The sequence below is a fragment of the Microtus pennsylvanicus genome, chromosome 3 (assembly GCF_037038515.1).
Source record: "Microtus pennsylvanicus isolate mMicPen1 chromosome 3, mMicPen1.hap1, whole genome shotgun sequence".
Lineage (NCBI taxonomy): Eukaryota > Metazoa > Chordata > Mammalia > Rodentia > Cricetidae > Microtus > Microtus pennsylvanicus.
The window spans coordinates 26,191,783-26,215,729 of NC_134581.1; the positions used below are offsets into that span (position 1 = coordinate 26,191,783).

General features: G+C 45.8%; 1 protein-coding gene across 1 annotated transcript; it reads left to right on the plus strand.

Moving 5' to 3' along the window:
* The first annotated feature begins 2,432 nt into the window (after positions 1 to 2,432).
* On the plus strand, positions 2,433 to 23,632 carry Trim42 (tripartite motif containing 42). The gene is made up of 5 exons (XM_075967728.1): positions 2,433 to 2,773; positions 5,945 to 6,642; positions 8,707 to 9,524; positions 13,305 to 13,529; positions 23,546 to 23,632. Exons 1-5 carry the CDS (start codon positions 2,433 to 2,435, stop codon positions 23,630 to 23,632), a joined length of 2,169 nt encoding a protein of 722 aa, XP_075823843.1.
* The last annotated feature ends 315 nt before the right edge of the window (positions 23,633 to 23,947 follow it).

The following is a 23,947-nucleotide window of genomic DNA, read 5'->3' on the forward strand; positions in this document are numbered from 1 at the left end:
AGCTTCATAATGTATATAATGGATTTTGATCATATCCACCCCCACTACCTCCCTCCAACTGCCACCAGGACTCCCCAAGAGATATCCCTCTCATCTGCATGTCCTCTTAGTGTTCTAAATTAATAACCAATTAAGTACAATTTGTGTTGTCCATCCACATATAGGGGTGGGAACATCCACTAGGACATGGGCACATGCCATGCCCCCAATGTGATCCTCTACCCCTAGGCAGCCAGCAACTGCCAAGCTCCTCAGCTAGGGATAGGAGGACCCCAGAGCCAGTTCCACCCCCACACAATGCTGGAAATTTTAGTGGCTTGATCTGTACAGATAATCTCAGCTCTTGTCCATTCTTGTGTGCAATGCCCTCCTCATGCCGGAAGACAGAATTCCACCTCTTTTATCTATCATCCATATCTACATTCTTTATGTCCACTTTCTTCAATGTTCCGGAGCTTTGAGTTAAGGGAAGTAGATGTGGCTGGGCCCTGTATGGCTAACTACTCAGACTCACATATTCTCAGCATTTTGACCAGCTATGAATCTCTGCAAAAACAAACTTATCTGGCTATGGCTACGAGCATGCGCTAACCTCCATAATATGCACGTGTAGGCAAGCACACCTCCACAATCCTGCATGTGTGTATACACATGTATGAACACACACACACACACAGACACACACACACACAGACTCACAATGAAATCTCATATGTGGTTCAACATGAACCCTGGAAATGTGCCAAGTCAAGAAACAAGACACAAAAAAAGACTCCGTATTATTCCATTTGTAGAATAGGTGAATACATAAACCAGAAAGATGGTTCAGTGAGGGCTTGGGAAATAGAGGAGAAAATGACTTCTAATGGGTGTCTTTTGATATTTTCTCAATTTAATAAATATACCAAAAGGCATTGACTTGTTCACTTTAATGGTAAGTGAATTACATCTCAATGTTTTTGAAGAAAGAAAAGAAGGATGTGTTATAGAGACCAAAGTTGAAATGGCCTGTGAATGGAAATCAGATCTCTGTGCCCCCAGAGTAGGGCAACTTATTGATAAAACTAAATTTGGGCAAACTCGGAGGTGTCGTGCACCTGTTCCTGGTGTTGCTGCAAACTGGAGTTTGCTTTGGAGTAATAATTTAGTAATAGCTATCAAAAAATAAAGTGCACCCCCTAGGATTTGGGATTTTCAGTTGTAGATATCTAAACTCCATGTGAGGCTGGCCCAGTTAGCACTCGGCGAATGTTCTTTCCGATTACAAAAGTGATTATCATGGGAAGAGATAATAAATTATTCACTAAAACTCCTGCAGCCAAATTCAGCTCTCACTTCTGCTATTCTCTGGAAATATAATGAGACGGTGTTCCTGTTCTAGGATGGTATGGCCACGAAACCTCTGCTCTTTTCATCTTTGTAAGCTGCACAAAGAGAAAAGCAAAATTCTCCCCGATATATAGGGCCCTGTTTCTGGGGCTCCTGAGTGCATGCTGGCAGAGCAGCTAATGAATATGTTCCTCTTGGTAAGTGGATATGGTGGGGTGGGATAGGGTGGGACAGGATGAGGTGGGGTGGGACAGGATGGGGTGGGGTGGGGCAAGGTGGGTGGGATACAGTAGGATAGGGTGGGATGAGGTGGGGTGAGGCGGGGTGGAGTGGGGTGGGATGGGGTGGGGCAGGGTGGGGTGGGTGGGGCATGGGTACAGATGAGAAGGAACAAAGCCTGTGATCCTAAATTTGTGAGTGACTTAGGCATAAAGCCTCATGAACAGGGACCACTGAAAGAAGGGATGGCCTAAGACAACCCTTGTCTCTGTCCCTTCTCCAAACAGTGACCGTGACACTGCCACTATGTGTAAATACTGTGTTTTGCTTGTCTAAGAGTTCTGTTGGTGGAAGAGGAAAACACGTCCATCTGTATTTCTAACCAGTCCTTCAGTCAAGAAAAACAAACCCTGAAGTCAGCTTACCCAAATATCAGGAAAAGTGCCAAGCAAGGAAAAAGATCACACCTGAAAACTCTGTGAGAACTCGGAAGGTGACAGGTGACAGCTAAGGTCTCCAGGAGGGTCAGAGTGCCACCATTCCCGTGGAGCTGGTTACATGGCAAACACCCAGTATGCATTCCCATGCCGGATGCTGGCCCTGGGTGCCTTCCTCTTACCTAGCATGTTGAGGCATGGTGGGAGTCAGGGATTATGACATAAGCAAATGTCCACAGACTGAAAGAGGTAAAGCCAGCTCAGAGGCCTCCTAGAAGGGACACCACCTGCAAAGGCCTCGCAAACTAGCCAGCTTCCTGCCGCAACTCCCAAACGGCCAGCCTCCCTAGAGGGGGCAAGGATCCCTCTGGGGGAGAAGAGACCTCAGGAGTCTGGTAGAGAAAGTTGTCAAAACCCTAGAGGCCTAGGACCCACGATCTAAGAGCCATGGAGACCGCTATGTGTGTGTGCTCTCCCTGCTGCACCTGGCAGAGATGCTGTCCTCGGCTCTTCTCCTGTCTGTGCTGCAAGTTCATCTTCACCTCAGAGCGGAACTGCACCTGCTTCCCCTGCCCCTACAAGGATGAGCGGAACTGCCAATTCTGTCACTGCACCTGCGCGGAGAACCCCAATTGCCACTGGTGCTGCTGCTCCTGGGCCAACGACCCCAACTGTAAGTACTGCTGCACGACCAACACCAATATGAAATGCTACTACTATGAGAGCCGTTGCTGCCGGAACGCCACCTTCACGTTCAAAAGGGGTTGCCTTCGGACCATCCGTATCTCGTAAGTGCCGCCTGTCCATCATGTGGTTATGTTGGCAAAAAACAATCAAGAAAGAAAAAAATCTGGGGAACTCATGCCAGCAGTAGGAACCCCAGAACAGACCAGGGCTTCCTAGAGTGCACTCTACCTAAGAAAAAAAATCCATGGTGATTTTGCAGCAGTTAAGTGCACACTAAACATCCCCTGGTAGTATAGACCACACCATCTATGTGACTGTATGCTACATCCTTTGATCTCCAAATGCTCTTCATCTTGCATTCTAAACTGCTCAGAACCACACAGCTAGGAAGGAGTGGAATCATGACTTGAACCCAGAACTAGATCAATGGTCCTACTTTTTAAAATGCCATATTATAAAATGGAGACCATGATACGGTATGTGGTCTATAGCCTGTTAGGATTTTTAAAAAATGCAAACCATTCTGCAGCTCCCTGTGAACTGCAACATTTAACCTGAAGAGTAAGAATTTCTAAGGAGCCACTTTGACCTTAATAACCTACAGAGGTAACCCTGATCGGCCGGTCACCCCTTCTTTCCCATCTCAAGTCACAACACTCAGGATTTCAACCGCTCAGTAAGGTAGCAACCCCCACATCTGGCACGCTGCTCTTTTAATGTCAGGGGACTCAGGAGCAAGGGAGGATTCCACAGAGGAGGGACGACCACAGCTCAGTCCTGTAAGGTAGCAGGGAGGGGGGCTGAAATCGCTGCTTTAAACAGACACCTTGGACATTCATCCGTGGCTCCCAAACTCAGAAGTGTGTTGAAATCCCCTTGGCATCTTTAAAAACACTCACGTTTGGTCTCCACCCATTGACATTCTATTTTTCACTGATCTTGGGATACAAGTTGGACTTCAAAATTGTGAGAGCTCTATCCCCACCAGGTGACTCTAATGGGAAGAATCTGGTGGCGCTGAGGATGGGACCTGGAGGCTTAGAATGCAGATGTGAGAACAGCGCAGCACTTAGGAGGGGCTGAACTGTGCCGAGGAGCAGCGGCAGACATGTCAGCAGGACGGCAAAGCTGCTGGCTTAGGATCAGCCTTGGCACAGAACCAAGGGGTCCAGAAGCCTATATTTTGAGCCTCAGTCTGTTTGAGGGTAGGCAGGGATGCTATACAATGCTATGAGTCAGCTCAGATGCATTGGTACATGCCTTCCCACTCTGTCCTCCTGGTCTCCAGACTCTCTCCCTCCCAATCCTGCACAGCATCCTCATTTTTCGCCCACTCTGGTCTGTCTTAGCTTTCTTGGCTTTATTCTCCTCCTCACTCCCTGTCTCACAATTACTCCAGTTCCCTGGGCCATGAACAGGTCTCTCTTAGTCTTGCTCCCTCTCTCTTCACGCAGTATCTCCTCTCTCGCGCGCTCTCTCACACACACACACCTCTTATGTTGTCTCCATTTATTAAAGAATGATTCTGAGTCTTATTATTTTATCAAAGAAGCCCATCCAGATACCACATGTACAATTGACTTATGACCCCAGGTGACCACTCTGAGACCAAGCAGGAGCCTGGGCAACAAAAAGGAAACAAGGCTGAAAACAGTGAGGCTGCAAGCCTGGATCTCAGCATCCAAGTCCTCAGGGATGCCCGGCTGTCTGGATGCCTAAGGACATGCAGGTGCACTCTGTAATTCAGGGTCACCCTAGGGCAATAGGCCTGGGAAACACCTTTGACTGCCACTGCTCTGGGGCCAAGAAAGAGGAGATGGGGACAAAGGGAAACCAGGAAGGCTAGGGCAGAAGGGAACGCAGCCCAGCACCAAGACCAGCACCTTGCTATGAACAGGGAAATGACAGGAATAGTCACAAACTGCGCATTGGTCTGCATCTCTGTTCCCACAGCCAGGTCACTTCTTTCCCTGAGCTGCTTTTACGCTGACTGCAGCTGCTCAGAGCAAACACTTGAATTCCACAAGCACAGTTCCAGCATTTGTGGTTCGTGCAACTGAATACATGAAGCCGACCTCAGATAACAGACAAATAGAGGCCCGTAACTCACTACAGCAGATGCGCGTGGGTGTTCATGGGCTTGACTACGAGTTCCTCCCATCGTGGTCCCCTCCTTTCCTGTGGACATTAGCAGATGAATTGCAGGGGAGGGTGCTGGTAGGGACCATGTTCACACTATCTTCTGTACTTTCCAAACTCCCAAGGAAGGGCTGTAATCTTTGATTTACAGTTGGGAAAACTGAGCACAAAAGAGATCAAGAAGCTCTCTAAACGGGCATCTCTAAAAGCCCCATCCTCTGTTCGTTTCCCGGAGGCAGACCCTTGTGTGTTGCTGATGCTCTGAAAGTCAGCTCTCAGGGGTTTTAGCGCAGCTCAGATTGTCTCTTGCTGTCTTAGAAAGGTCTTTTACTACCTCCCTATATCCCAGCCCACATACAACAGTAATGATCATGTCAACTGCCTTCCGGGCACAGCCACCAAAAGTACCCTTGTAATTGGGCAAGATTAGATCTATTGATTCATTGTATCAAGCGGGAATGTCCCACTCCATGCCAATGTGAGATACCTGGGTAAGAAGGCATCACAGGCCATGACAGGACGAGGCTTCATATGAGTGAGAATACAGCCAATCTGTTGGGTCTCTTCTTCTTGTCTAGAAGGCAGCTAGGACATACGGAGCCCGAATCTGCTTCTGGAAAGAGAAAGAGCAGGCATCATCACTCACATTCCCCTGCACAGGAGGGTGGGAGGCCATTTTTGTGGTTTGGAGAATGTTCTGGTCTGAGTTCCAGCATCACGCAGTGGTATTAGTTCTGCCCGGGTCCATCAAAGTTTCTGTGGTCCTGTCCCCTGCTGATGCTCTGTGGTGTTGCTAGCAGGCAGTGGAACCTCCAGGCCCAGCTGACCACACCACACGGCTACCACTCTGCTGCTTTGCTTTCCCTCAAAATTAAAATTAGCAGGGGGTCACTGTGGGACTCGGGCTGGATCCAGAGACTGTATTCACCAAATAGGCATTTAATTCGGCTTTAATCATCTTTTAAAACGCTATGGCATGGGTACCAGGGGCAGGTACCAAATGCCTAACTGAGTTTATTTACTAAGAGAGTGGAAGCAAGCCAAGGAGCCAGGCAGCAAGCAGGAGCCTTTTCGTAGATCCTTCTGGAGTTCTTGAGAGTGTTCCTGACACCTGTGTTTGCTTTGCCTTTCAGCTCCAAGACCGCCCTCCGCATAGGGAGCAGCGACACCCAGCTGGAGGAGCTCAAGTCCATGCCCGCCAGCAGCCACTTGGTGAACCATCTCACCTGCCCCATGTGCAACCGGCTGCGCCTGCATTCCTTCATGCTGCCGTGCAACCACAGCCTGTGCGAGAAGTGCCTGCGGCAGCTGCAGAAGCATGCCGAGGTCACGGAGAACTTCTTCATCCTCATCTGCCCCATGTGCAACCGCTCGCACTGCATGCCCTACAGCCACCAGATGCACCTTCCAGAAAACTATCTGCGCGGGCGCCTCACCAAACGCTACATGCAGCAGCACGGCTACCTCAAGTGGCGCTTCGACCGATCCTCGGGGCCCATCCTCTGCCAGGTGTGCCGCAGCCGTCGCATCGCCTACAAGCGCTGTGTCACCTGCCGCCTCAATCTGTGCAACGACTGCCTCAAGGCCTTCCACTCGGACGTGGCGATGCAGGACCACGTCTTCGTGGACACCAGCGCCGAGGACCAGGACGAGAAGATTTGCATCCATCACCCGTCCAGCCGCATCACCGAGTACTGCCGCAGCGACAACCAGCTGCTCTGTGCCTTCTGCAAGATCGCTTTTCACAATGGCCATGACACGGTCAGCCTCATAGATGCCTGCTCGGAGAGGTCTGCCGCCCTCTTCAGCGCCATCGCCAAGTTCAAAGCAGGTCCTAGTCGGTTTCCCACTCCCCTTCAGGGTAACTTCCCACTGTGGAAAAGGCTGGAAGTTGGTGTGGAGCACCTGTTAAGGAGCCTTACTCCACGTTGTGGAAAAATCCAGACACTGGGAGACCCTGACATAGCCAGCAAGTCACTGTCATTGCGTCCATGACAGCTACCACCAGCCACTAGTGTCACTAAGTCACTGCGTCTTTGTGACTCAGTTTTTTCATCTATAAAATTGGAAGGATAATGGCAGTTCCCTCATTGGGTTGCTGTGATCAGAGTCAGACTTGTGAAACATGCTCTCAGCCTCTCTGCTGGAGTGTGGGCTGGGGTGCTGGGGGCACCACTCTGGAGAATAATAAGCTCATAAAACTCTTTCAATCTTTGTCACAATCTTCCTGAACTTTGGCCTCATTTCCCAAAGGGGAAAAATGAGGAGTTTTCTCCAGTCAAGTCTGAAGTTCTGTTTGTTACCGAACATGGAGGTTATTTTTAATCTCCCGCCTCCTGGTTTCCAGGGGGAATAATTAATCTAATCCTGAGAGTCATCTTAGTTGAAGGTGTCTACCATGAACTTTCTGTCAAAGTTGTAGATAAAGAATTCAGGGAGCTGCTAATGAATACATAGTATCAGAAAAAAACTCCAAAACAGCCAGTAATACTCTGCCCAACCTGTTTTCCTTCTGCCTGCATGGTCACAGTTATTCATACTGGCTACAGAATACAATTTCTATAGAGGAACTGACCCTGGTTTTTATACTAGAACCAAGTACAATGATATTTCATAAACTTCAGTAAAGCGTTCATAATTTCTGAATGTGTCTCCACCAGGTCAGACATGTCTTCGTCCCCAGTTAGTCCTAGAAATTAATTTAGGGAAATGGCTCCTTCTAGAGAGGGCCATATAAGCCTTTGCCTTTTTGTTTGTTTGTTTGTTTTTGTTTTTCAAGACAGGGTTTCTCTGTGTAACAGCTCTGACTGACCTAGAACTCACTTTGTAGACCAGGCTGGCCTTGAACTCACAGAGATTCATCTGCCTCAGCCCCCCAAGTGCTGGGATTAAAGATGTGCACCACCACTGTCAAGCCTTTTCTTAATTGTGTTTTCTATTGCTGTGCTAAAACACCATGACCAAAAACAACTCAGAGGAAAGGATTTACTTTATTTTACACTTCCTCATCATAGTCTATCATTGAAGGAAATTGTGGCAAGAACTTAAGGCAGAACTTAAAAGCATATACTGAAATGGAAGCCATGGAAAAATGTTATTCATGGCTTGCTCTTCCATGGCCCGCTCAGCCTCTGATTTTATACCATCCAGAGCCACCTACCCAGAAGGCACCACCCACAGTGAGTTAGAACCCTCCTACATCAGTTCTCAATCATCAGTCAAGAAAATGCCTTCAGGCTTGCCTACAAGTCAATCCTATGGAGTTATGTTCTCTATTAAGATTCCTTCTTCCCAGATGACCCCAGGTTGTATTAAGCTGACATAAAACTAGCCAGGATACCTTTGGAGTATTCCATGTCCGGTCTCAATGATCATACAGTGCAGATGCTAAAATCCCTTCCAAGGATAAGACAGCTGTGCTTAGCTAAAGTGGTCACCATAAGGCAGCCAGTGATTCACATCCCCACCCAGTCTCCAGCACCAGCGCTAAACAGTGACAAGACACTCTACACAAAGAATGCTGGGTAGGTGGGATGGAGCCCCAGGGCCCCCTACAGTCCATATCCATGAGGAGGAGCCCACTGTCAGTGCTGAAGATCTCCAGACCAGTCTTTGTAAGGCAGCATTGAGTAGCCATCAGAAATTTCTTTCTTTCTCTGCTACAAGAGAAACGTATGCCAGGGAAAAGTTATACCTGGGGCATGGGGAGGAAGGACAGAGGGCCCTTTCTTTCAGAAGCCTGCCCTAGCCTGTGTCAGCCCACCTCCAGGTGTCTTCCCTTCCCCTCTCCCCATTCGTTTCCTTTGAGCCCGCAGAGAATTTGCTCCAGTTTGAAACGGCTTTGACATCTGGAAAGATGAAAATTTTCACAGTAACCAACTTGATTGTTTTTCAGTTCGATACGAAATTGATAACGACCTGATGGAATTCAACATTTTAAAGAGCAGCTTTAAAGCCGACAAGGAGGCGAAGCGGAAGGAGATCAGAAACGGGTTCCTTAAACTGCGAGCCATCCTGCAAGAGAAAGAGAAGATTATCATGGAGCAGATAGAGAACCTGGAGGTGTCCAGGCAGAAGGAGATCGAGAAATACGTGTACATCACCACCATGAAGGTGAACGAGATGGATGGCCTGATCGCCTACTCCAAGGAAGCGCTGAAGGAAACGGGACAGGTGGCCTTCCTGCAGTCGGCTAAGATCCTGGTGGACCAGATCGAGGAGGGCATCCAGAACACCTTCAGGCCCGACCCTCAGCTGCGGCTGCACTCCCTACACTGCATTCCCTTGGATTTCGCTGAACTCTCCAGCGCCATGCACGAGCTCTTTCCCACGGGACCCAAGAAGACTTGCTCCTCGGGGGACTCTCTCCCCTCCCAGTATCCTCTCCACTCAGAAATGATGATCACCAGGAAGGTCACATTCAGCACCCACAGCTTCGGCAACCAGATATACCAGCGAAGCTCCTCCTTGCTGTCCTTCAGTGCCGCCAACGACAAGAACAAGATGGGAATAGAGGCCTATGGGAGGGCCCAGTCTGCTGCGCCTGCCAAACCGTCTGACGGCCTTTATACCTACTGGAGTGCCACGGGGGAGACCCAGCCCCCACAGAACAGCAATAGCTTCCACAACTGGTACTCATTCAATGACGCCTCCGTGAAGCCCCCAGGCCCAATTGTCATCTACCAGACTCTGGTGTATCCAAGAGCTGCCAAGGTAAGATAAAGGGATGGTGTGGGGCACAGGGGGGTCAGAAAAGGTTGCCCATACCTCTTTGGCCTCTAGAATGTGGTCGCTCAAATCTGCTCCTCTAGACTCAGGTCAGCCTAGCCAAATAACGTCGGGTTCTGAATGTTTCTTAGTCCATCCATGCAATGAAATCACAGTGATAGGTGCATGTAAACCCCCAGCCCTGCTCGACTGAAAGAGAAACGTGCTAAGAGGCAGGGGCGGAGGCAGAGGGGATCCCAGGGTCTTTCTCATCAGCTAGGCTAGCGGAAATAGTGGGGTTCCAAGTTCAGTGACATTGTCTAAGATATAAATAAAAATAAATAAATAAATAAGTAGAATAATAATGTGATAGAGAAAATGAAGATGGTATCAACCTCTAGTGTGATCTTCATACTAACGTAAAAGTCAAGTGAGCACACATTCACATACACACATTCATACCCACCATACCATAAGTAAATAAAAACTTTAATTAATTAAGAAAAGAAAGAAGAAGCAAAAAGTAAGAGAATCAAGTTGGAACCAAAGCAAGTTTCAAAATGACTTGTGAGATCCTGAAAGTGGGAAGCAGTCCAGGAATGGGTTAGAAAGGCAGTCTCCCCTGGCTGCCAGCTGTATGCTCCTCTCAACTGCTACCCCCCTGAAATTCAGACTCCCCGTGGTTTAAAAAGATTGCAATGACAATCCCCAGGAAAATTCCAGTTCCCTGCCAATATTCATCTGTTTTTAGGGGTGATGTGGAAAGTAAGGCATCTCTCAGATCTCTGTACCCGTCATCATCTAAGACAAGACTTGCCATTGGCCTTCTTGACCTAACATGGACAAACGGTCTTTCCCTGAGTTGCTTAAGGAGTACCTTATTCAAATTCAAAGAGGCAAAGGGTTGCTGGGCAACTAAATCCTGAATTAGAGCGTTTCTTGGCTCTTTCGCGGTTCCTACGGGGACATACTTCCCATGTTAATCCATGGCCTGTTTCCATACGGCAGAACTCATTTTCTGACCCTCTCCCAAAGATAATAGGCATCTTGATGTCTAGACTTGTGCGTTCCAAACACGAACATTTCCCGAATACTTGTTAGAAGGTAGACTCTGTGTCATCCAGTTTCAGGGCCTCAGAGTCTGTCTCTCACAGCCTATGTTACCAATGCTTCTGTCTGCCGACTGTATGTCAGTGGTAGAGTCTAAACACAAGGAAATGAGGACCATGCAGAGCCAAGTTTTATCTTCCTGTTCTGCGAGATATTTTAATCTTTGCTTCAGAGGCTAAAACTAATACCACAAGAGCTGTACAAGGTAGAACAGAGCCCTTCTAGAGATCCTCAAACACAGCACAGTGTTCCTCCCTGTCCTTCACCCAAGATATGCCTGAACCAGCAGGGCCCAGAGTACAGGTGACATCAGTAAACTCTGGGGACAGTGTGTTTCAGCTCAGTGAGTCCACAGCTCCTGCTATGAAGCAAAGGCCTGGTGGGTTCTGCTCCATTCTTCAACTTGGAGAAGGTACCTGTGCTGCCTAAACTTACCCTGGATAAGCTTGAAGGGGCAGACCTATCAAGCCAACCAAACAAGTCACTGACACCTCACCTATGACCAGACAGTGATTTAATGGATAGTAATAATAATAGTAATAGTAATAATAACAATAATAATTAATAACGAAGATCCCTGTTCTAGGGTCATGAAATGGGCCTTTCCCAGGATTCATTGTGCTCTGCAATGAAAATGACTAAGTCTATGTTGACATCATCCCCAAATATTCAGGGTTTCTGCATGCAAAATGTTCAAGTTGGTCTTAAAAGTTATTAGTACGCATTGCAAAATCCTAGAGATCTTTTAATTCAATTTGGTTTCTAGATATAATCCAAATTCCCACTCCCTTCCTAAGAAATTACGAAAAAAATCAGATGAGGATTTATGTCCCAAAATATTCATTGTAGCATTTATTTGAGATAAAACTAGAGAAAAAAAAATCTGACTACTCAGCTATATAGAAGGGGGGAGTTATTTCTGGAACAGTTTGATGTCTTTTTTTAAGTTTCATTACATGTATTCATTTTATTTGTGTGTATGTGTGTAAGAGAGAGTCTGTGTGTGTATGTATGTAAGAGAGAAAGGGAGAGTCTGCGTGTGAGTGTATGTATGTAAGAGAGAGAGAGAGTGTGTGTGTGCGCGCATGTGTGTGTGTGTGCGTGTGTGTGCGCGCACGCGTGTGTGTGCACGCGTGTGCACACCTGCACATGCAAGAGCATACATGTGGAGGTCAGAGGACAACATAGGTCAGTTCTTGCCTTCCACTGAAGGAATCCTGGGAATCAAAGTTCAGGTTGACGGCTTTAGCAGCAACCACTTTACTCCCTGAGCCTTCCTGCTGGCCTCTATGGGAGGTCTGAAAGACAGCGCCTTACCAGACTTTTGACAGTATAAAATATGTGAAGTGTAATTAAGAGAACAAGTCAAAGCCCTACAATCCCATTGCATTAGTGTGTTGGTGTCTCCTGACAGGAGAGACACTGGAACGAACCAACCTGAGGATTAGGAGGACGTTTATCTTCTTTTCTTATACTTTTCTGCATTTCCAAAGCATGTTATCATAAATGTGTTTGTTGGGATAAGCAAAGAAAATTAGTTAATTTTACTTGTTGGGTTAATTTATTTAGTACTCATAAAATTATACATTAATTGTACCTATGACATTTAACTGTAGCCAAAAATATAATAAAAGTATTAGAAATCTGCTTTTTTTTCTGAGACAAAGTTTTTAGTTTTCTCTGTGCATCCCTGGCTGTCTTGGAACTTGCTCTGTAGACCGGGCTGGCCTCAAACTCAGAGATCCACTTGCCTTTGCCTCCCAAGTGCTGAGATTAAAGGTGTGGACCATTGCCACCAGGCTGAAATGTGATTTTAAAATACTTTTTTTTTTTAAGTTTAGGGCTAGCAAAATGGCGGCACTTAGCACCAAACCTTACAACCTAAGTCCTGTCTCAAGGACCCAGGAGGTGGAAGGAGAGAACAGAGTCCAGCAAACTACCCCTTACCCTCCACATGTATCCATGTATCCATGGTATCCATGGTATCTGGTATGGTGTGAGTGCATACATGCACACACGCACATGCGTGCACACACACACACAATAAATGTGAAAACACTATTGTCATACATTTTTCTATATCAAATCTTATCTGCTGTTTAAGACATGTTACTGAATCTCTTCTCAGAAGCTGATGTCTTCTGATTTGATTACAAACATTCTGTCTCCATTGTTGAGTATTTCCTCATGAGTAGAGAAGGAAATATTTTGCATCCCAGCACATTATATAGGGATAGGGGACAAGTGTGTCACTCTCCCATGGTCTGTGACTTGCTGGAATTTGCCAAATGTATCCTTTCTGTGCCTATAAAGCGGGAGGATGAAATCTGCCTTCCGGAGGTTTCTGAGGATTACTGGATTTGGAGATGGAGTGTCTGATAGAAGAACTGATGCACAAAAGGCATCTGGTAAACAACACCCACAGCCATTGCCTCCATGCCGACTGACTGTAACAGAACCCTGAAGAGCAACCCCCTGTTCCCGAAATCCATAATGTGTAACACACCAGGCCTACCCCAGAGCTTCCCAAGACCCTTACCCATGATCTAACTAAAGCCCCCAGCAGCAATACAAGATGGGGTCAGATTACGCACAGCCCACAGTCAACAGCACAGATCTTTACAGGAAGGACAGCAGAGTGGTGTGTATCTGTGTTCACACACCCATTTCTCCTAGGTTTACTGGACATGCCCAACAGAAGACGTGGACTCCTTTGAGATGGAATTCTATGAGCTCGTTACCACCCCTCCTAACAATGTCCGAACAGAGCTCTGTGGACAAATCCGGGACATCATGCAGCAGAACCTGGAGCTGCACAACCTCACCCCCAACACGGAGTATCTGTTCAAGGTTAGAGCCATCAACGACAACGGTCCCGGGCAGTGGAGTGACATCTGCAAGGTACTGTCTACATTCATTTCTTAATGTTTTCATTATTTGGGCTTCTTGATTCTTAAAAATTATTGGAGGGGCCCATACATGCACACATGCACACACATGCATGCCATGTGTGTGCATGGATGTCAGAAGAAGACAACTTGCAAGAGTCAGTTTCAACTTCTCTCACGTGGGTTCTGGGGATCAAACTGAAGTCATCTGGCTTATTGACTCTCTTGAGTCTCTGCTAGCAGAGCCTCTCTCTGACCTTTGATAGAGATCACCAGAGACAACAGAATTCTGCCTTCTAGCCCAGAAAACTACTTAAGTCTCAGCCAGAGGCAGGGCTGCTGGTCTCCAACAACCCACACAGACTGAGGAAGCAGCCTGCAGGTCTGAAGATGGTAGGTTCTACTGAGCCCAAAACCACTTGGTCTAGGCTTTATGTTAGAATACAGAAATTCAGAGTTAAAACCAAGCTTAATCCTTATTCCCACCACAGTCAGGGGCTAGTAAACATGCCATGGTTGTATGAGAAGAATAATTACTGTCTGAAAAAACAAACACCCTACAAAGACGAGGTGTGAAATTTAGCAAAGAGGCAGGACAGCCAGTTAAATCAGAATTTCTTGCAGACAGCAAATAAAACTTGTGGTACAAGTACACCCCATGTAATATTTAAGACATATTTATACTAAAATTATTTTTGGTTCATCTGGGAGTTAAAAAACAGACACTGAACAATTCAGGTGGGCTCCATAAAGCAAGGAAACAAACTATCCTTCTTTGTATTAGAGAGCTGATTCTTCTTCAAGGTCCCAAGTGACACACACTCATGAATGTCATTGGATTGATATGAAGAATATCAGGACTGCCAAGAGCTCTCTTACTATGTAACTGTGGAGATGCTCTTTGGAATCTGAATAAGTCTTAGAGGCTCTTTAAAAAGTAAAAAGGATGCGTCTATTCAGTTAGGGTTTAGAAGAAGACTTACAGCCGCAAGAGACTTCTAAGATACATCTGATTTGATGCCCACACAAACTAGGAAGTTTTCATCCTCTCCTCCTTTTCCCTCCCCTCACTTTCCCTGTCCTCTCTTCCCCACCCTTTCCTCCCTTCCTTTCCTCTCTCCTCCCCTCCTCTCACCTCTGCTTCTTTCTTACTCTCTTCTTCCATCTTGCTTTCTCCTCCCCTCCTTTCTCCTTCCCTCCCCTCCCCTCCATTCACTTCTCTTCACTTGTCTGCTTATCTCTGAATCTGCCTCGTTCTTCTCCCTTACATCCAGCTTTTATGTTGTTTTGGATGGTCTCAGTCCCTGCTCTGAGTGATCCAATGGCTCAGTACCCAACGGTCTGGTTAATCACACTTTAGCTACTTGGTCAGATGTTTGAGGGAAAGAATCCGATCGGTCGTTGTCTCTAAAAATGGTGAAGAACGGAAAATAAGGGCAGGGCAGATGTATGCGGTCTGCAGAGTGGGACTATCCCCAACACCTCCTGCGGTCATGCCTCACTCCCCTTCCCACAGAGGTCAGATACAGGCTCAGGAAGTGTGATGAGAATGCCTGCTTGGCGGCTCTTCAGCTGTTCCTCAGCCAGCCTTGCTGCCTGTTGGTCCATCGCCACGGCGACCCTCTCACTCCAGAGCCCCAAAGCCTCACACCCATTACTACAAACCAAACTCTATACTCTTGACTGTGAGTTTTTCCTTTAATCTCATTCCAGCTGCCTTCTCAGCCTTTTAGCATCCGTCGAAAATGTCTTGCCCATGAAGGGCACTCAGTAGTTATTAATTTTTTTAATGAATCATCTGTCATCTCTAGGAGTGAGGATTGGGGACGGAGAGAGAAATCGAGGACTGTCAGTAGTCTGCCATCTTACCCTCTGGAGTCTCTTCATCTCTCTCACATTGTGACCTCCTTGCAAACAAAATTCTTGCCTAATTCATCTTTCTTCCTGCTACGGTGCTTACCAAAGCAGTTTATCTACAGTAGCTTCTTAACGGTTATTGAACGAATACATGAGTAAAAATGTAACCAAACAAATGGATATACGAGTGGATGTCTAAATTAAGGAGTGAAGAAATAAATTGATAAATAAAATTAATAATCGCGAAGCATCATAAGAAGCCAGAAAATGGAATGTTTTATACAGCCAGTCAAGAAACAGCATCTCCTTAAAATTGTCTTTATGCGATTAATTTGCCCTAGACGAAAGAGAGGGCAATGCGTTCCTGTCTCTTTGCTTTTTCATACAATATCTAAATGAGCAGAACCCTAATTAATGAGGTTTTCTGGATGCTTCATTGTTATCCGACTCAAGGAGCTACGGTATAGATTTTTCCTTCAGAAGTAATTCTTCCGCCCTTCTTTGTGGTTCTATTAGCATTCCAGAGGAAACACGGGCTTCCTTAACACTTGTCATGATTTGCATAAGTAAAGGCTTCAACAGCAAATGAAAATAAGATGGTGTGTTTGAATGACATTTATAAAGCTTCATAAAAGTAATGACTTTAGCTCTTTCCTATAAAATCGAAATTTTTTCCTTTGGCACTGGTGCTATGCGTATTTCTGAAAGGTTTCATTTGAATGCTGCAAGGAGGCAGCATAATCATTTCTTATCCAAACCGCCATGCTTCCGTCATATGGATCTTTATAAAATATGAGAAATAGAACCTTTTATATTTGATTTGCATAGCCTAAGACTTGTTGATTTTCTTTCTTTAAGAATTTTTCTTTGGCACATAGTACAGAACATGAAACAAGAAAATTAGTTATGTAACACTTTAAAGGTCCCATCTGAAGGTCAAATCAACTGTCTCTCCATTATCACTGATGGTCCCAGATACTCGGATTTTACATCAAGGAGGAAGCTCAGCTGGAGGAGACAAAAGAGGTGGGGCTGAGTTGAACCTAGGTCTGTGTAGTAATAGGGAGCGGCGGCAGGGCTGCGTCCCCAAACACCCCAGCCGCCTGCCCTGCCTGGCTAGCTCAGTCGGTAGAGCATGAGACTCTTAATCTCAGGGTCGTGGGTTCGAGCCCCACGTTGGGCGCCATTTGTAGTAATAGGGAGCGGAGGCGGGGCTGCGTCCCCAAACACCCCAGCCGCCTGCCCTGCCCGGCTAGCTTATGCCCCGAAATAATTACACAGACACTGTATTCATTTAAACACTGCTCTGGCCCATTTCTACCTAGCTTCTTCTAGGCTAACTCTCACATATTAATTTAGCCCATTTCTAACCATCTGTGTAGCGCCCCTAGGTGCGCTTACCGGGAAGATTCTAGCCTAAGTCCATCCTGGGTCGGAGCTTCATAGCGTGCATCTTCCCTGGAGCAGGTAGCATGGCGTCTCTCTTGCGTCTGCTCCGGAGAGCAGAGCTGTCGAGTCTGACCTCACTTCCTCTTCCTCCCGGCATTCTGTTCTGTTTACTCCTCCCACCTAAGGGTGGGCCTATCCAATGGGCCTAGCAGTTTCTTTATTGCTTAGCCAATGAAATCAACAGATTGATATATGACACTCCCACATCAGGTCTGTGTGTATTCACAGCCAGGGCTCTAGCCAGGAGCCAGAGCTTCCCAGACCATAATCAACCGTAAAGAAGTCTAGGAGTGAGCCCATGTCCTGGAGATGGAACACCTGACTGAGGAGGGGGCTATCAAAGCCTAAGAGCTGTTTATTTGATAGAGCCATTGTTGTTACTGGGACAGTTACATATTGAAAAGAGCCTTGGATTAGGGCTCGTGTTCCTGAGTCCAATCCCAGCATCACCAGTTGGCCAAACTCCATGACAATGGACACTGTTGGTTTTCCTGGTTCCTTATTGCTCATGATTTCCACCTCGAAGCCTCTAACATTAAAGAACTTAATGGTCTATTTTGAAGGACAGAGAAGTGTGTTTTGTGCAGTTGCTGTGTCTGTTGGCCTCCATTTCTCCTCCTGATCCTCCCGTGGGTCGACCCACTGACCACTTCCCATTCCTAACTATCACCTCTTCCTCTTTCCACTGTCTCTCCACACGCCTTAAATCTTGATCAGCCTAACTGCACATCTGTGTGTGTGCTTTCTTTGGACCATGACAAATTAGCAGTTAAGCAGCACAACTCATCGCAGTCCTACAGCTCGGAAGTCCAAAATGGTTCTCATTGGCTAAGTCAAAGCCTTCAATGTCTGGATTCTCCTGTGGAGGGGTTTCCAAGGAAGAACCCACTCCTTGTCTTTTCCTGGCTACTCACATTATTTTTCTTTTTTTGGTTTTTCAAGACAGGGTTTCTCTGTGGTTTTGGAGCCTGTCCTGGAACTAGCTCTTGTAGACCAGGCTGGTCTCGAACTCACAGAGATCCGCCTGCCTCTGCCTCCCAAGTGCTGGGATTAAAGGCGTGCGCCACCACCGCCCAGCCTACTCACATTTCTTAACTCATGCGCCTTTCCTCCTTCTTCAAGACATCAGCTTCCAACCAGGTCCTTCTCCCACCACCAGACCTCCCTCAGAATCCTTCCTGCCTCTACCTTCCCCTCCCCCTGAGGAGCCATTATAACACTGAGCCCATAATGATGGGACAATCTCCCATCCCCAAACAGCTCACTTAATTATCCTAAGGTCCCCTTTGCTGTGGAACAAGGGTTCAGACAAAGTTCTACGTGAGGATCCATTGATCTGCCACTCTATAAATCTATAAATTGGATTACTAAATTACATCAGATTTAAAGGTAAAGTCTCGAGCTTGGCAATGCTCACTAACTGATGCTTTCCTGGGTCTTTAGAGCCCTTCAGGGAATGCAGACACCCATGTCCCCAGGCAGTCAATCTCAAATTCCTTCTCCATCAGTCAGTCCTTCAGAATCTATGTGCTCAAGAAGCCATTTTTGGTCACCCTGGCTCTTTGCAGGGCCCCCTCCTGAGCCCGTGAGGCAGCTGGGACTTGGACACAGAACAGGGTGGCCTGTCTGCCATGAAGCCCTGACCATTCCTCTCCGCAGGCTGTTGTACATCTTCTTAAAGGTTGAGGTTGAAGGACAGCCCATGTGACCGACACTGTATCACCTGCAGGACTGACACCTCCTCCCTAGATGCCTACTCCGGGTGACTCCAGGCCCTGAAGAACGGACACATTTTGCATTTCTCTGTGTCCTACTGCTTACTGTTTTCCAAAATCCCGAAATGTACCTGTAAGTCAATCTCCTGGTCCTTCTCTACCCGCCCTGCAGCCAGAGAAGCTTGACCCTTAAGAACAAGTATAACTCCATCTCAGGCTGAGTCTGGTTTGTTTTTTGAACTTTTTGTACACCAGGTTTGATTGATATTATATCGCTCAACCATCTGTACTGATTTTTGCAAGGACATTTCCTGATTTTTATGTTTTAGTTTGTGATATCTGTCCTAAGAAGGGTTTACTTGTATCTCTTTGCTTTTGTGTGTTCTTACAAGATATGTATTGCCATTTCACTAATCCACACAAGAGCATTATGTTCATCTTTTCTCTCCTTACGCTTTTTGTCTAAACACTCTGTTTGAATGATCCTTCTACATCAGCGGTTCTCAATCTTCTTAAATCTGCGACCCTTTGATACAGTTTCTCATGTCATGGTGACCCCCAACCATGCTACTTCATAACTGTAATTTGGCTACTGTAATTACATACTGTATTTACATAAGGTAAATATTGGTGTTTTCCTAAGGTCCTAGGTGACCCCTGTGAATGGGTCACCCGACCCCCAAAGGTGTCCCTACAAGTTGAGAACTGCTGATCTACATCACTATGGATATTTTTGTCCCTGAATTTGCTGATGCTATGCCATATGTGTGCATTTGTTTCTTGCCTGTCACCAGTCTGCTCCGTGTGGACACCCAGGTTCCCTCCAATAATGCCATGACAGGCAGATGTGACAGCTTGTGAGTGGGACGGAGGTACAAAATCTCTCTGATTTTTGTATGGGTCAGGGAGAGCTACAGTAACAAGTTGCTATAGCTTAGGGATCCATAGACAACTGGAAGTCTTTCCCCACTGTGCTCCTGATGATCTTTGCTCATGCATCCCTAAGGTCTACACTCAATTCCTCCTGTAAGAATAGCAGCTGGGCTAATGACCTCATGTTAACTTCATCACCTCTTTAAAGGCCTTGTTCCAACAGAATCGTATCTGAGGTGCTGAAGATTAGGATAACAATATGTGAATTCAAAGGGATACAATTCATCTCATATAAGATATGCACTATGACTGAAATTTCTGGGTCATGGAATCGGGGGTATACTTCATTTGGCCACGCCCATGGCTATTTCCATAAGAAAAGAGGGCCCTTATACCTTATGTTTCACCTGCATCTATCAAGATCTCTCCTGTTTGTCTCCTTGATAGCTATGCCATCTGATGTCATTTTCTACGCTTCATTTCCAATGCGTTTTCCCTTCCAGGGTTCCTCCTGTAAGCACGCCCGCCCTCTGCCCACTTCTCTACTGCACACAGCCCTCCACTGGTGAATCACAGGATGCCATATAGTCCAGATGATGCATTTAGACACTGCTAAGATTCCCACTCCTCTGATATTTGTCTACCATCTTTGCTCAGATTGTACTCCACGAAGCAGCAGAAGTCTTGAACTTCGATATATTGAAGCCACGGCTTTTTCCCTTTGGTTTGACCTTTTGGGGTGCTGTTTAAAAAGTCCTTGCCTTGACTTAGAGTGCAAAGACAATCTCCTACATATTCTTTTACTAAATTTGTAGTTTTGCTTTTCAAGTTCTTTGCATACAGAGTCTACCTTTGAATGTAATCCCAAGAACAGCAGTATCTGCTCTCCACATCTGAGCCCATTTACTAAGGTTACTGCCCAGGATTGCCTTAACTCTGTAGAGTAGGGTCAAGGTGCTGCTGTAGTCTTATATTCACTACCCATATATGTAGGGGTTCATTTCTGAATCCTCTAGTATATCTCAGCATTACGCTTTCTGCTTTGACAAAAAAAATAAAAAATAAAAAGCAGAAACACATGTAAGGTAAAGATAATATTGTATATATGTTGACAGACCAGCTACTCCTGGGCAAAAATGGAGACAATATACACAGGTACCCTGATCAAGGTGAACTGAAAACTGTAAGCTGCACACGGAGCCACTGGGCAGTGAAAGCAGCTAAGAGTGATGTGAGTTATGGGGCTCGGAACTGAAGATTGGAAGCCTCAAGGTTTTTGTCTCAAACTGGAGTGAAGACATTCAAAGATAAAGAGAGTCTCCACCTGGGCCGGTACCTCTCTGCTTTGACTGGCTCTTAACGTCAGCTCTGTGCTGCTAGGAGAAAGTGCCAGGCGTCCCCACTACCTTTGTTTATTTTTAAAAACCTAAATTAGTTAACCTTGGAGGCTGATTTATTTATACAAACTCTGAAGGAACTCACTGTGCTTATTTTTGAAATTCTTTTTTAAATCCAGACCGAATTTGATTAGAAAACCAGTGAGCAATTAATTGGAAGGCAGTTGATATGTTTGCCATATGTCTGAACATTTATGCAAACATTTGCGAAGTTTTCTGGGGACTTCAACCCCATGTTCCTGGGGAGACTATGTAGTTTTGTGAGCTAATGAGCAGCAGGACACCGTGTCATGTGTGCTAAATTTGTTATGATTTTAGATGCAGAATCACATCGTAAGCCAGTGGTTATGGGAAATGACAGATGTACTGATTTGCCTATTGGAATGTTTCACCATGCATATGTATATCAACAGACATTGTACCCCTTAAATATATCTAGAAAGATAAAAAAAAGTGAATAGTGCACAGGCTTTGATATTCTGAGTGTTTGTTCCTTGTCTTAGTATATTCCTAATAGGTGGCTGGCTCAGTAGAACTACTGCTCTCTGTAAATAAATCTGAATTCCAGCAAATCTTTATGGACTCTATTATCTGATTTGACTTGTTTTTCCAAGTATATAATCTCATTATTTATAAGTAATGGTGATTTTATCTCTTCCCTCACAGTCTTGGAGTTTATATTTCTTTTTCTTTCCTAATCGCTTTAGCGAGAGCCTTGAGTCATACATAAAATGACAGGAGTGATAGCAGATACACTTGTCATTTGCTGATGCTAAACTTTCTCCCTTGTCTTAATGGTTTTTTTTTTCAGTTTTTAGGTTTATAGCCTTTAAGTTAAGGAAAGGCCCTCTGACTTCCAGGTTTCTGTGAGCTTGTGCATAGGAAATTATTTATTCATGTGGTTTGACATAATTGCATGATTTTTCTCCTTTAGGTCATTATTAATGAAGTAAATTATGATTTTTTTGGTTTGGTTTGGTTTGGTTATGGTGCCAGGAACTAAACCCAAGGACCTGGCCCATGCTAAGCCCAAGCTCTATCCTAAGCATCTCCCAGCACTACAGTTGTCTCTTCTGATGCTGGATTCTACTTAGCTTCGTGAACTAAGTCCTTGGTTATCACCATGTATTGTCTGACTGCGCCATTCTAACAGCTATTTCAGTTACCTTATGTTTAGTTTTACATGATTGCATCTATGGTCATGAGTGAACTGGCTGCATCACTGTTTGCCCGCACTGTTTTTATGTGTTTCTAGAATCAGTTTTCCAATCGAGCTTCCAGGAGCTGGTGAGCCTTCACTCTCCTCTCCTTTTCCAGAACAGCCCATCCCACAGCTCCAGCGTGATTCTCTTGGAGAGTGTTAAGTCAGGCTCTTGCGACAAGGAGACACCAACTGTAATTTCAATTTCAGTAGCATTTCAAGTCTGTCTTCCTGCTTCTTCTGGCCTCTGTTCTGTCTGATTCTCTTGTTCACAAACACTCTTCAACCCCCTCTGTCCATTACATCATCCAGTCTTTGTCTTCGAAGATCCCTACCATAGTTTAAGACAACACTTTAAAATATCTACTTTTCAATGAAGTTCCAAACCCGATAACTCACAGGACCCTTAGGCTTCTTCCACTATCCCCAGTAGCTCTGTATGTATCGTATATTTTTGTTTTATTGTTATCAGGATTATATCTATGTATCACCTCTGTTTTTCCTCAATATAAATATAAAATATTTTAAAAATTGCCATAGAAACTTTTATGCTTTGTGTAAGCATCTCTTTTTCTCCACTAAATCCAACCCCCCCCCCATGTATTCTTTCATCAGTGTTGTATGGGCAGTGGGATCTTTCATCCCAACTTTAATCCCTAAATACCTCCTCAGTAAATGTGGATTATGGGATGGTAATGTTACCAGGTCAGAGAAATGAAGAGGACCACCACCTTCAAAGCTATGGCAACCACGGTGAAGCTGAGCTCTGAGGTTTCTGTCCTGGTGCCCAGTACAGTCTGCCTTCCCCAGGTAGCACGGATTCCACTCTGCCCTGCAGAAGCGCGCCTAGCCTTTGAACACTGCTCAGAACTGCACTGCTCATAGACGTAGCTTTACGTATCTGTGTTTTCTCACCACGTTCTTCAAGGAGGCTGTAGATGAATGTCTCTTTGTGGCTGGTCCTGATGGGTCGTTCACCTACCAAAGCATTCCCATTTGTATAAAGGGGGGAGGGAACTGAACACCTTACAAATTATGGTCTCTTCATCTTTCGTGCACATCTCTGAGAATGTGCTCTTCACCTCAGGCAAAGTTGAAACTACAGAGATTCCAAACAAACAAAAAGGCTGTCATTTCCGCAAAGCAGGTCACTCCAAGTTTAGTAAAGAAACCAAATGCCTCAGCTGAAACTTAGAGCTGGTAAGAAATGGGAAAGAAACAGAATGTTCCCGAGGCTGGAGTGGGGTTCTATGAGAAAGCCCATCTGGGGCCTAGTTTATCATGCCTGCCCTCATCTGGTTATATGAACTCCCTTTAAAGAAGTAAAACTTAAATCTGTAGAACAGCGACGCCAGCACACATCAGCTGTGGGCACTGGGAAAGCTCTGTGGTGCCCTGAGGCTGGATCTCTTCATCTCTAGGGGGAACTGGCCGTTCAAGCTTCCCATGGTTGTCAGGGTGCATGGAGTGGGCCTGTGCTCTAGGAGCCGGTGTCCCTTTGTGGCTGGTCCCATGCACTCTTTGTTTCCTGTTGCAGGTGGTAACACCAGATGGGCGTGGGAAGAACCGAGCTAAGTGGGGCCTGCTGAAGAATATCCAGTCTGCCCTGCAGAAGCGCTTCTAGCCTTCAACACCGCTCAGAACTGCACTGCTCAGAGACGTAGCTTTATGTATCCGCACGTTTTTCTCACCACGTTCTTCAAGGAGGTTATAGATGAGTGTCTCCAGTACCTCTGGGTTTTCCAAAAGGTGTCTCCTAAAAGCCAATAAAAGGAAATGTCTGACATCATAACCTTCTGTGATTGGCTCATTATGATGAAATTAAGACACAAAGCAGCAAGCCTGTAGGTCTCTATAGCTCAGGTCCAGCCCTGGGCTCAGAATTCCACTGTTCTGTGTATGGAACAAGGACAGGTATCTAGGTGGTAGAGAGTATTCT

Coding starts and splice junctions, on each gene's coding strand:
- Trim42 (XM_075967728.1), top strand. CDS start 2,433: ATGGAGACCGCTATGTGTGTGTGCTCTCCCTGCTGCACCTGGCAGAGA. Junction 6,643..8,706: donor CATCGCCAAGTTCAAAGCAG/GTCCTAGTCGGT, acceptor ATTGTTTTTCAG/TTCGATACGAAATTGATAAC. Junction 9,525..13,304: donor TGTATCCAAGAGCTGCCAAG/GTAAGATAAAGG, acceptor CATTTCTCCTAG/GTTTACTGGACATGCCCAAC.